We start from the raw sequence: 13712 nt of genomic DNA, 5'->3' as shown, positions 1-13712 counted from the left end.
AGTCCCTTCAGCGCACAACACCCATACTAGCGCTCCAGAAAGCCCCCCCCCCCGCTGACCACCAATATTGGAATTGGTGGAGAGGCGGAATATTGCGTAGGGGGACCAGCCCTCCCGGGTGAACATGGGACCCAACAGGTCCCACTTAGTCTAGTATAATTTTAAAAGTTTTAAGGTAAATTATTAAATCTGCTTATTAAATCTCGTGTATTTTCATTAAAGCTTTAGGATGTAGATGTTAATCTTAATTTAAAACACACGGAGGAGCATATGTATTCCTCTGCTTCATACTTAGCACTCGGCCTGTCTTTCCCAATGTGTCGGTTAATGTTTTGAATGGAAGGCTGTAAGAAAGGTTTTCTGAGTTCCATTATTTTGGCAAATGATTTTCAAATGAATTTTGATCTTTATCCAAATATAGTAATTCACACAAAACAATGTCCTTCTTGGCTTGATGTTTTGCCTCCTGATAGGGCAGACAATGTCCCTAGGAGAGTGCAGAAAGTTGTGGTGGGGTTACAAGGAAAATCCAGAAGTTATAGCATCATATAGTTATACAGCATGGAAACGGGCCCTTTAGCCCAACTTGCCCATGCCAACAAAGATGTCCATTCTGCAATAGTCCCTCCTGCCCATGTATGGCGTGTATTCCTCCAAATCTTTCCTATTTATGTACTTGTAAGTTTTGAAAATTGTTTGATTAAATGACATGCGAAGAAGCAGCAGTCTGAGCTTCAAACATATGGAGCTCAAAGGTAATAACCCTGGATCGCTCCCATTATTTTGTTCCAGTAAATGTTAGAATGGCAGAATATAATACATTTTTATATGGCTTGAGTTGTGCAGGAAGGAGAGTTTAAAATTCTCGTAGCACTGGGTATAGTTCTCGGGCTACAGAGATTTGAAGGTAGACTAAGGTAGACTGATATACATTAGGTTTTGGTTCCTTATGTGGTGTGCTTTGCTTCAGCATAGGCCAGGGTTACCTCTACAATTTTCCAATAGATAGTTGCCTTTTGTTTATCTTGTAATGAAAAGTTTTTTGCAATTTATTTTAAAATGAGCTTTGGATTGTATTGCTTTGACAGACCAATACAAAATTAAACATTTTTGTTATATTAAATTTGCCGCCAAAGGCAGACAAAGATTAAAAGAAAACATTTTATATGATCACTGAGAAAAATGTATTGTTATAATGTTACACAGTGCTAACAGCAAACATTAAAAAAATTTGAGTTGGAAGAATCAGTGCAGTGATTTTTCGATTTGATAAGCTGTATTGTTTAGGACAGTGCAGAGAGTACCTCAATGCCCAACATCATTAATTTGTACGTTACAACAAAATGAACGATCACACAAGCTGATGTTAAACATCCGAAGTAATTGGCGATGGTGGTTTTATTGACAAATTATATTGTCTGGCATATCTGAGTTGATTATTGTGTTTTACAGAATATGATACTAAACCACCAACTTTGGATAATACTGTGACCACATACATTAAAAAACTAAAGCTTCAAGATGAATCTTTACTAACAGATAACCAGGTAAGATGAACAGCTTTTAGTTATTTTGAGATTTTGCAATAGAATTTCTATTGTCGATCTACTCTCAATCACTAAAACTTATCAAAAAGAGAGTGAAAAGGGAAAGATTGAGGAACAAACATTGCTGCAAAACACCATTAGAAAACAAGTCCATGGTAATGCAAGAGATGATCTGCAATGCTCCATTGATAAAGTAGGATTAGGGTTGTGCAGGTCAGTTTAAGAACCTGATGGTTGTAGGAAAGTAACTGTTCCTGAACATGGTGTTGTGAGAATTCTTGACTTCTGTACCTCCTGACAGATGGCTGCAGTGAGAAGAGGGCATGGGCCAGATATGGGGATTCTTGTTGATAGATTCCACCTATTTGAAGCAGCACCACACATAGATGCTTTTGATGGTGGGGAGGTTTGTGCCCATGATAAACCAAACTCTGCATCCTCTTGCATACCTGTGCATTGGAATTGCAGTACGGAACTATGGTGCAACCAGTCAGAATATTTTCCATAGTACATGTGTAGAAATTTGTTCGAATATTTGGTGGTGCCAAATCTCTTTAAACTACCAAGAAAGTAGAGGTGTGGTGCACCTTTGTAAACAGATCTGTGTGCTAGGTTTAGGACAGATGATCAGAGAGGTTAACACCCAGGAATTTGACACGGCTAACTCCCTCCTCTGCCGACCCATCGAAAGAAACGGCATGTGGTCTCCCCTTTTCTGAAGTTAACAATTGGTTGCTTGGCCTTGAGATAGACAAAAAGTGCAGGGGTAACTAAGCGGGTCAGGCAGCATCTCCACAAACAATGGATGGGTGATGTTTCGGGTTAGGACCCTTTGTCAGACTGAAGGTAGGGGGTGGAGGGAGAATTGGAAGCCATCCAATATGTCTATGTGAGACAGTCTCATTTGTAGGTATGTTGCAAAGCCTACCTGAAGCGTCTTTGAAAATCTGCCGCTACGGGTGTGCGCGATTTTGGCGCCGTTTAGAGGGGGCGGGTTTAAAACGCGATTTTCTCTAGGCTGTTCAAATCGAAGATGTTCAGCCTAGTTAATTATTAACGAAAAATCGCTGGAAGACCCCGTCGCAAAAGCTATTATTAGGTTTAAAGGCCTTGAATAATAGTTATAGTAGTTTAAAAATCAATCTCTAAACCCGCGACCGCCAGCAACCGCAGGGTCTCATAAAGCAGACAGCTGAAGGAAGGTTGTATATTTTTACATTAAAAAGGGCTTCTAAAGATCCCGTTATACAAAGTTTACTATTGCGAGTAGCTCATTTTGGCCCCATTATATCGCGCAGTATTTTTCTGGGCATTTGAGGGCACAAATCTACCGCAATGTGAACGTTCTAAACCAGCGCGTTCCACAGGGACCCACTGGAAAGCTGATTTAAATGGGCATTTATTTACAGCAATTGAACACTGAATTCCTTCCATTTGGCCTATAAATTAATGTAAATGAGATTTAAAAATCATGTTTTATTGTGAATTATTTGTGAATATTTGGACATTTAGGCTATTTAAAAATGTTAATCATTTATTAAGAAATGGATAGATGTTTAGATCTAGTAATTGAAGTCTGAAATTAGCTACAATTAGGTAACTAACTAATTATATGCTTTAACTTCAGGTCATCCAAGTAAGATTATTTTATATTTGTTTCAGAATGCTTCAATCTATGATAACTGAAAATTTCATTCAGTTCTCTTAATTTTTAAGAAAGTTATGGGCTTTTGACTGTTCACGATCACAACTTTTTTGTTATGTCCATAGAAAATCAATAGGGAACAAGATGCTCATTTCCGAGTATGAAAATGGCCATAACTTTTTAAATACTTGAGATATGAAAGTGAATTAGGTGTTAAATTAAACTTATTTTATGCTTTATCTGATGGGATAAATTACAGACTTGATTTTTAAAATCTCAAAATTTTGTAACATTGCTATCATTTGTTTGCTTTTGACCCATATCCCTCCATATGTTCTCTATCCATATGGTTAATCCCATTTTATTTTCTCCCCATTCCTGTTACCTCTTTTTACAACACCCCCCCCCCCCCCCCCCCCCCCCCCCCCCCCCCCCCCCCCCCCCCCCACCTCCCAGTTTCTACCACTCATCTACATGGTGGGTATAATTTACAGCAGCCAACTAACCTACAGACCTGCACATTTCAGGGATGTGGAAGGAAATGAGCACATGGGGAAACCCACACATACTTGGGAACCAGGTTTCCCTGAATTCTTCAGTGTTGTTGTTGTTCCTGTAGCTGGAGTCTATGGCTTGAATGGTCACAGAATTAGCTAAATATAGAGCTTCAGGGCTAAAAGGAAGCCCCATGAGGAATCCAACATTGCAGCGGAAACAGGAAATTCCTGGTGACCAGCGAAAGAGAAATTTAGGTTTGCATGTTTGCCTGAGAGTCCTGAACCTCCACACAGTTGAATATAATTGGGGCATTTCCACAAGGAATTGCTGGTAGTTTTGGAGAAGATATGGGATATTTTTATTAGTTTATATTCCCATAGATAAAATAGTATCAAAAATAGTCTTGTTTGGAATATTATTCGTGCAAAAGAGTAGCTTCTTCTTCTTCTTCTTGCGTATGGCGTGCACAGCCTAAAGTTGTAGGACAACTTGGTCTATTTGATCTTATTTGAGAGTGCACGCCAGGCTGATTGCATTCGTCGAAACAGGGCGGACCACGTGAAGGTTGCAATCTTCCACCCAAAAGAGTAGCTAGTGGACTGCATAAAGAAAACCGTTTACCATTTGCCGGAATGACAAGCAAAATTCAGATGATAGAGACATTTCTCCAAAGAGCATGAAATTGTGAATAAAAACAATTTGGAAGTGCTGTGTGAGGGTCTTATGGAGTTTAAACACTTAATTATTTAAAAAAAAAAAAAAGTAATCAAGGATTATTCCTTCGAAAATGCTGGGTAAATGATGTTGAAGAAGATTAAATACATCAAAACATTGTTTGAGAGATGGTGTTTATAGAGGCTTTGAGGAATTACACAAAAGTGGGAAAATATAAACCAGTTCAATGGACTACACATATAATGAACAGATAAGATTGAGCTGAAACTTATTGGGAAAAGTCAACAGTTTAGTACAGAACTGCCAGTTTCTTCACATATTATCATATTTGCAGTCATGCTTGGGATTCACCTATAAACATGAAAGGCCCATAGGTACTCTTCACTGATCTTTTATTAACACCGGTCTGGAAACGACAAAGTGGAAAGTTGGTGTAAATCCCAGTTTAAATTTGTTTTAATTATTTCTTTGAATTTTAAATAGTGTTAGGCAAATTCAAATCCATTTGGAATCTCTTGATTTGTCATTTGGCTAAACTTAGAAATATGAGTTCGTAGTTGGTTAGGATTGGGACAGTTTCGGGTAGTAAAGCTGTGCTACATCCAAAACAAAGATAAGTTTGTATTTACCATGTATGGCAACAGCGAGCAATGATAGTCTACACTCGGCAGCAAATTGTAGCCTGGTGTCCTCACTTGAGAGCTTTGGAGAACTTTGTGCTATTTGCAAGAGGGCAGAGAAATCCTGACTGAGTATGGTTGAGGATAAGTACAGCGAAGTGACAAAATAGATCAGAGATTAAATGTATGGTGGGATTTACCTATGATCAGTTAGGAGGAAGCTCAGTGCTGAGTCTTGCGGTTTGTTACATAAATTAACAACATGCATATGGACTGATAGATATATGGAACGTGCATATGGATGTGATAGATATATGGAAATCCTTAGTGTTGTGGATATTGGGAAAGATAGTTGTAGATTACATAATTATAGTGATCATTTGGTAAAGTTGGCACAGCAATGGCAGGTGAAATTAAATCCTGGTGAGTGTGAGATGATGCACTTTGGGAGGAAGAATAAATGTAGAAGATATGAAATTAATCATGGGGCCCCAGGGAGACATGCAGAAGAATACCTGAAGATGGAAGCATAGGCGGTAAAATAGCCAAGGCATAGCATATGAAACCAGTGTGGTCATAGTACAACTCTATAAAACATTGGTTGGTCATAGCAAGAGTACTGTGTACAGGTTTGGTTGCCATACTATAGGATGGACATGATTGAACTGGAGAAGATGCAGAGGAAATTCACCAGCATGTTGCCCGAGTTATTTTTTTTCAGTTATACGGCGAGACTGGATAAACTGCTTTATTATTATTCGATAGAGGTGGTGTGGGGGAATCAAATAGATGGCTACATGATAATTATCAGGGGCATAGAAAAGGTAGGAAAGTTTTTCCCATAATAGTTGTAAAAAAATAGAGGAACAGTTCAAATAGGGAGTAGGAGTAAGGAATAGGGATTCCGAAGAAAAAACGTTTGCACCCGGAGGCTTTCTGGAGCACTCTACATGAGTGAATGGTGGAGGAAGGTGCTTGCAACATTTAAGAAGTATCTGGTTGAGCACTTGAATCACCAAGGATAAAGGCTTTGAACCAAGTGCTCGTAAATGGGCTGCTTCTAGCTGGGTGATGGCTGGCATTGGCATGGTGCGCTGAAGGACTAGTTTTTTGGTTGTGTGACTGTGATTCTAAGATAGAATATCAGAGAACTGGATTGAGGTTTCTCAAATGTACATGGGATTGTTTAATTCATCAGTAAATTGTTTGTAAAATGAGGAAGAGTAAAGTGATAGGCCCCATTTAAGTGATCTAGAAGAAGGATAATATTTGAGAAATAATATTCGGAGTCACGTTTGCTGTACATGCTATTTACAGATCTTGGACAGAAATTAACCAATTTCACTTGAGAATGCAAGTGTTGTATTAATGTATTAATGTAACTTGGGATAGCAGATTGCATCTAATGATCGTGAGGTTGTCTCAGCAGAATGGCCGTGCTTTCTTTACCTTCAGAATCTAGAGTCCTTTATTGTTACTCCTATCAAATATGTTTACTACATATGGTGTGTACTCCCATTTCCATGAAATTATTTTGTATAAGTTGTCACAATTAGGAATAAGCTTTGATTCAAATAGAAAGTGTTTCACCGCCCGACTCTGCCCAGTATGTCATAGTAGTTCAGTTCTCATTTCAAATTGAAATTTACATGACATTGATAATTCTAATTGTAATTATTTACTGATTTGTATAAGAATGAGGATCCATGCAATTTGTCCAATGTTTCTTTGTGGAACTGAAAAAAATAATTTAAATAGTTAGTTTAGGATTTACCAGATGATACCTCAATTGCAATTTAAATTTTAACCCACAGCTGCTTCTCTTGTCCTGGAACTGGTAGCCTCACCAGAGATTACATTGTCACGCACCTCATTAATATTGGTTTGCTTGCCAATGCATCCTTGCTATTATCGTTGTGTAGATAAATGAGGGAGGAAAAGAGGAGAAATTGCAAAAGCTTGTAAATAAAATTTCATTTTGTTGAGCTCATATAATAGGATAACATTTAGATAATATCTGATGCTTGTAAATCCTTTCACAAATTGGACATGAACATATTTGAAATATTCATGTTTTATGTTTTTGCTGTGATGGAAATAGATTAATGAGGTATTTATAAAATTGCTACATTTAGTTTAATCCTTTTCAAATTGATAGAAATAAACTTGATGTAACCTTTGTAGAAAAAACATCAGAGACTGTTTATACTGCAATGCATTTATCAAATCATTACCAGGTTTTGAAATTGACATTTGCTTTAGCTTTACAAAATATCTGAAAGAGGATAAGAGACAGCTGTGTTTTGTTCCAGGTTGTTAACTATTCCTTTTATATTAAGTAGAGCATCTGCAAAATGTATTTCATTTTGAAATAGGTATTCCAACAATAAATCTTGAAAATAAATCATCTCATGATGCAAAATCTTTGCTAATGTTTTTGGAATATATATTCATTTTCCTCATGTTACCTGACATACTTATGCAGCATTAAGAGATTTGTATATAAAGCTACCACAACAAAAATTTGATGATGGCAAATTGGCTATTATTTGAAATAATAAAACTAAGATACATTGTAAAATTACATTTTCCAAAGTTGTATTGTGCACAGGTACTTTTCTGTGCTCCAGCATGTCACGTTAGCACCAAAATGGTGCACATTTTTGCTTTCAGAAATAAAAGCAGAAAGTACAAGAAATACTCAGCAGGGTAGGCAAGATTTGTAACGTGTTCATCATCAATCCAAAATGTCATTATAATTATTTTTCCACAAATGCTGTTTGACCTGCCAAGTATTTCCAGCATTGTTTTTATTTCAAGATTTACATATCTGCTTTCAGATTTGCCTGCAAATCTTTTCCCTTGATTTACATATATATGGTCCACTCTAATGCCAAACATCACTTCATTCCTCTCTTCTTTAAACACAGGCATTTTTTGTATCCAATTTGCACACTTCCATTCTCTAAAATGTACTAATCAATTCAAGCTGTTCTCATCGTTCTCATTCCCTATGCCATTGCCATACTGTGGTGCAGTGTGTACCATCTACAAAATGCATTTACTTGTCTAGTTTATTTTGACTAGACCTGCCCAACCCACAGCCTGAATCACCATTAAGAATAAGGATGGCAGATGCACGGAAACCCGATATCTGGTTCCCCTCCAGGTGGAATACTATCCTGATTTGGAAACACAGTGCCATTTGTTCATTATTACTAAGCCAACATTGTTGAACTCCTACCCTGTATTGTGAATGCACCTTCACTAGAAGAATTGCAAATTTCCAGTATTGGCTCAGCACCATCTTCTCGGGGGTCAAGGGCAGTCTCTGAGACACTCCTATTCTGAGAAATGAATAAATAAAACAAATAACAAAGATTTGGGTCTAATACCCTTTTGTAGAATGAAATTTACAAAATTGTATTTATGTGTTTATTCAGGTAGGCTTATATTAACATTTAAATTATTACTCAGTAGCTGTGCTTAAGAATCATGCTATTGATATTTGATATGACAGTGGTGAGGAATTACTTTTTATTTGTTCATTGGTTTAATATCACCTTGCTTTATACCGTAACCAAATATTGCTATCTATAGTTCATAAATTACACATGCAGAATTAGGCCATTTGGCCCATCAAATCTACGCCAATCAATCATCGCTGATCTGTCTTTCCCCCTCAACCCCATTGTCCTGCCTTCTCCCCTTAACCCCTGACGCCCATACTAATCAAGAATATGTCAATCTCCGCCTTAAAAATATCCATTGACTTGGCCTCCACAGCCATTTGTGGCAGTGAATTCCACAGATGACTAAATAAATTTCTCCCCATCTCCTTTCTAACGGTACGCCCTTTTATTCTGAGGCTATTGCCTCTGGTCCTAGATTCTTCCACTATTGGAAACATCCTCTCCACATTCACTATCCAGGCCTTTCACTGTTCAGTGAGTTTCAATTAGGGCCCCCCCGTCCCCATCGAGGGGAGGAGCCATCTTGGTGAACGGCTGCTAGCCAGCAGCCGTCCGTTTTAATTTGTTTTTTTTATAGTTTTTAGTGAGTCCTGTTTTTTGTTTGTAGGGGATATGGACTTTTTAATGTGGGGGGTAGGTGTTAACTTTATTTCTAGGTCCCTACCTGGTCGGTGTGACAGCCTTTTCTCCGGGCTGCCCGTCGACCCGTCCTCGTGGCCTACCAGCGGGCTTGGAGCGCCGTTTCCTGGCGGGGACCGCCCAGCACCTCGGCCTCGGTGGTGGCACAGCGCTGGAGCGCTATCATGGAGTGGAGTGGAGCGGGCGATGCCTTGCCTGGGTCGCCGCGCTGGAGTGACGCGCTGGAGCTCTGGTGAGCTGGACCGCCGAGAGCAATATCTCCGGGCTGCGGGTCTGCGGAGCGGAGAGGCAGCAGTGCGGAGAGGCGGCAGTGCGGAGAGGCGGCGCCGACTTTATCATCGGGAGCCTGGGAGCTCCAAACCGGTGCGGCCTTGTCGGCTTCGGCAGCCGCGGTCTCCAACCAGGAAGCGGCCGTTCCAGGTGGCCCAGCCGCCGAGAGGACTCTCCCGACGCCGGGGCAAGACCACCCGGTGAGAACGGCCAGGGACATCGGGCCTCCGTAGAGGCAATTGCGGTGGCCTCAATAGGCCTGACTGGGGTGAACTTGGGGTTGGGACTTGGACATTGTGCCTTCCCCCACAGTGCTATCCACTGTGGGGGGATGATTTTTTTGTCTAATTGTAATCCTGTAAGTCTGTGTCCAAGATGGCTGCCGTGAAGAGAGCGTGGACGCTGGCGCGCTTTGGCTGCCGCTGCTCTCTCTTCACATTGTGTTTTTGATTTTCTGTTTTTGGATTGAATTATGTTTTTAATTTGTGTCTCTGTGATGTCTTTATTACTTCTTTTATTCCGATTATATGTTTTTATTCCGATTATCTATGTAAGGTGTCCTTGAGATGTCTGAAAGGCGCCCATTAAATAAAATGTATTATTATTATCCTTCTAAACTTCAACGAGTAAAGGCCTAGTGCCGTCAATATTCAACATAATTTATACTGCGCTGGACAATTCTATAATGTTGGAAGTATTAGATATTCCTTTTTAAAATTCATGTACTATAATGGTTTAATGATAGTTAAATCACTAGCCCATTAATATTTTCAATTGTAATCGTAGGATATAGGCTTGATATTTACCAGTATAAATATCACTACTGTCCTTTAATCACTTTAAGTCAATGTAATAAGTTGTTTTAAAATAGACATAAGTAACTGCAGATGCTGAAATCTTGAGCAAAATACAAATGTTGGAGGAATTCAGCAGGTCATGCAGAATTATTTGAGGGAAGGAACAAGCGACGTTTTGGGTCTCTTTCAATCTAAATGTAGAAACCAGGAACTGCAGATGCTGGATTACAAGGGAAAAACGCAAAATGCTGGAGTAACTCAGCAGGTCATACAGCATCCTTGGACAACATGGATAGGTAATCTGCTGCCTAATCACTGAGTTGCTCCAGCACTTTGTCTTCCAATAAAGAGCTTTACCTATTTGTATGGCAGAACTGTAGTTAGGTTCTGAGCAAGCAACCAGAGATCTTAACTATTGATAATAAAATGGGAAATAAAATCCCACCTTCATGATGAGGGAATTCAAATTTGAGTAATTAAGTACGGAAGATAACATTTCAGTAACACTAATTGTGAAATGTTAGCACTGTCCTTCAGAGAAGGAAATCTGATATCTGTGTGATTCTAGAAATGCAAAAGGCTTCAGAAGCTGAAAAATGGAGCATAAAAAAACAACTGCTGGACGAACACAGCTGGTCAGAGTATCTATGGAGGGAACTGACATTTTGAATCGAGACACTTCCTCTAGTCTTTTTATGTGGGGGGGGGGGAAAGGGGGGAAACTGTATTTCTCAGTCCCTACCTGGTCGGAGATGCGGCTTTCCACCGAGCCGCATCTTCGCCCCTTCCTCGCGACCTACCAATGGGACTGGAGCGGCGTTTCCTGCTGGGACCGGCCAGAACCTCAGCTTTGGCGGCGGTACAGCGCTGAAGCACCATCACGGAGCGGGCGATTCCTTACCCGGGTCACCGTGTGGTAAGCTTCGGAGTGCTGAGACCACTGACTCCTACATCGCGGAGCTGTGGTCGAGGAGCGTCCAGCTGCAGGCGGCGCTGGGGAGCTTGGGATGTTTCGCCGAGATCGCCATTGTTGGAGCTCCGACCAACGCGGCCTGTGGACTTCGGGGACTTCGGTAGCCGCAGTCTCCGGGGAGGAAGCGGCCGTTCCAGACACTCCAAGCCGCTGAGAGTGTCTCCCGACGCCGGAGTTCCATCATCCGGCGAGAGGGCCTGTAACATTGGGCTGCCGTCGGGACTTTGTTGCCTTCCCTCACAGTGGGAACGGAGAGGCGACCATTTCCTTGTCGTGTCTCCGTTTTTGCTGGGACCTAACATCGTGGAGCTGGCGGCCTCCAATCGGAATCGACCCGAGGGCTCCAGTCGCGGAGCCTGCGGACTCACCTACCATTATGGAGCTGGCTGACTCGGTGTAACTCAGCATCAGGCAGCATCTCTGGAGAAAAGGAATAAGTGACGTTTCTGGTTGGTGGCGGCGACGGCTGTAGTGCGGGTGTCGGAGGGTCGGAGGCTGAGGTGGCGCAGCGGCGGCGACCCGACTGCGGAACCTCGGAGGCCTTACCATCGCGGAGCTGGCTGACTCGGAGGCTGAGGTGGCGCGGCGGCGGCGACCCGACTGAGGAACTTCGGAGGCCTCAGCCGCAGGCCCTGTCTACGGTAAAATTGGGAGCTCGCAGGTTCCTGGAGACCGATTTCCAAGAGCTCCCACAACGGCAACTTCGCCCGCCCTGAATTGCGGGGTTTGAATTGACCCGTCGCAGGGCCTTACATTGCCCGGTGCGACTTAATTGGCCGCGGGACTTACCAACGCCCGCCAGGAGCCCCGATCACCTCGACACGGGAGAAGACCAAAGAACAGGGAAGAGATAAGACTTTTGCCTTCCATCACAGTGAGGAGGTTGGAATTGAATTGAATTGAATTCCTTTATTGTCATTCAGACCTTACGGTCTGAACGAAATTTCGTGCCTGCAGTCATACATACAATCATACAATAATAAACAACACTAAACACAATTAACATCCACCACAGTGTATCCTCCAAGCACCTCCTCACTGTGGTGGAGGCAAAAATCTTAGGGCTGCAGTCTCTTCCCTCCTCTTCTCCCTCTGTGCTGAGGTGATTCCCCACCGGGCGATGGCACAAACAGTCCCGCGGCTCACCGAACCCCGCAAACGGGCCGGCTCAAACACCGCGGCCCGGAGTGGTCGAAGCTGCCGCCCTCCAGTCCAGTGGTCGCAGCCACTGGCCCGCGGCTGAACCCAGGACTCGGGTCATAGCCGCCAGAACGCCGTCCCAGCCACCCGAGCACCGTTCCAGCCCCGAGCCGGATCGCCCTCACGTGAGTGCCGTTCCTCCCTCGAGCTGGGCCGCTCCGACGGGAGTGCCGTTCCTCCCTCGAGCTGGGCCGCTCCGACGGGAGTGCCGTTCCTCCCTCGAGCTGGGCCGCTCCGACGGGAGTGCCGTTCCTCCCTCGAGCTGGGCCGCTCCGACGGGAGCACCATTCCACCTCGGGCTGGGCCGCTCCGACGGGAGCGCCACAGTCCCCCCGGGAGAGTCTCAGCCCCTCGCCAGGCCGCCCTCACGGGAGCGTCACAGCCCCTCACGGGAGCGCCGTTCCAGCCCCGAGCTGGGCCGCCCTCACGGGAGCGAGCCCAGGGTGAGTCCTGACTGGCTGCCTCCGGAGTCTCGAGGTCGCCAGCTCCGCCATTTAGGTCTCAGTGCAGACGGAGGCAGAGAAGGGGGATACGACAAAAAAGTCACATTCCCCCGAAGGGAGAGACAGCAAGCCCCGTTTCAACCCCCCACCCCCCCACATAAACACAACCTAAAAACCAAAAACTTAACTAGACAAAACGAAAAAAAACAACACAAAAAAGTAAAGACAAACGGACTGCAGGCGAGCCGCAGTCGTTCACCAGCGCCGCCACTTCCGGATGGTGGTGTTTGGAGATTCACTGTGATGGATGTTTGTTTGAAACTGTGCTAATTGTGTGTTATGTTTATTTTATTGTTATGACTGCAGGGAAAGAAATTTCGTTCAAACCTCTGTCTGTTTGAATGACAATAAAGGCAATTTGTATTTGTATACCCCCCCCCCCCCTCTTCCACTGCTCACCCCTCCCTGTCCCATCTGCCACCACCCCTCATTCAGTTCCACTCTTCACCTTCCTATCAGATTCAGCAGCCTTTTGCACTCTACTTATCATTTGCCACAGGGCTCTCACTTAACTTTTTTTCCCTGTTGCCAGCCGGGCAACGCAGGCAGCTTTTTAGGTTGCCAAATGACAGTCTAGGTGGTCATTTAAGACTGCTTGCATGACGCGTGCAATAATGTGCTCGGACGAAGTGAGTAGTTACCAGTTATATATTATGCTCAATGAAGCATTCACATATTATTTCTGCTTCAAATAGAGTCACAAACTAAACATACTCACCAATCAAGACATGATATATACCACAATGACACGCAGCAAAATTATAATACAGTATCTCAATTCTTTTTACACGTTGCAATGAATGCAATTTCTATTATTTCTTTCCACTTCCAAACAAAAATGTGGTTGGATTATTCAGCATATGATCAACCTA

At 42.8% G+C, this 13712-nt stretch overlaps 1 protein-coding gene across 2 annotated transcripts in view; it reads left to right on the top strand.

Moving 5' to 3' along the window:
• The window catches only part of chst10 (carbohydrate sulfotransferase 10), a 54641-nt gene that overhangs the window by 20551 nt on the left and 20378 nt on the right, over window positions 1-13712 (top strand). For both annotated transcript variants that reach the window (XM_033022569.1, XM_033022568.1), the window contains exon 3: window positions 1453-1547. In XM_033022569.1, coding sequence (XP_032878460.1) covers window positions 1453-1547 — 95 coding nt within the window. The remainder of the gene's footprint in view (window positions 1-1452; window positions 1548-13712) is intronic.

The sequence above is a fragment of the Amblyraja radiata genome, chromosome 6 (genome assembly GCF_010909765.2).
Source record: "Amblyraja radiata isolate CabotCenter1 chromosome 6, sAmbRad1.1.pri, whole genome shotgun sequence".
In the NCBI taxonomy this organism is placed as follows: Eukaryota; Metazoa; Chordata; class Chondrichthyes; order Rajiformes; family Rajidae; genus Amblyraja; species Amblyraja radiata.
Note: the sequence above shows the minus strand (reverse complement) of the source record. Positions and strands in the feature narration are given on the sequence as shown.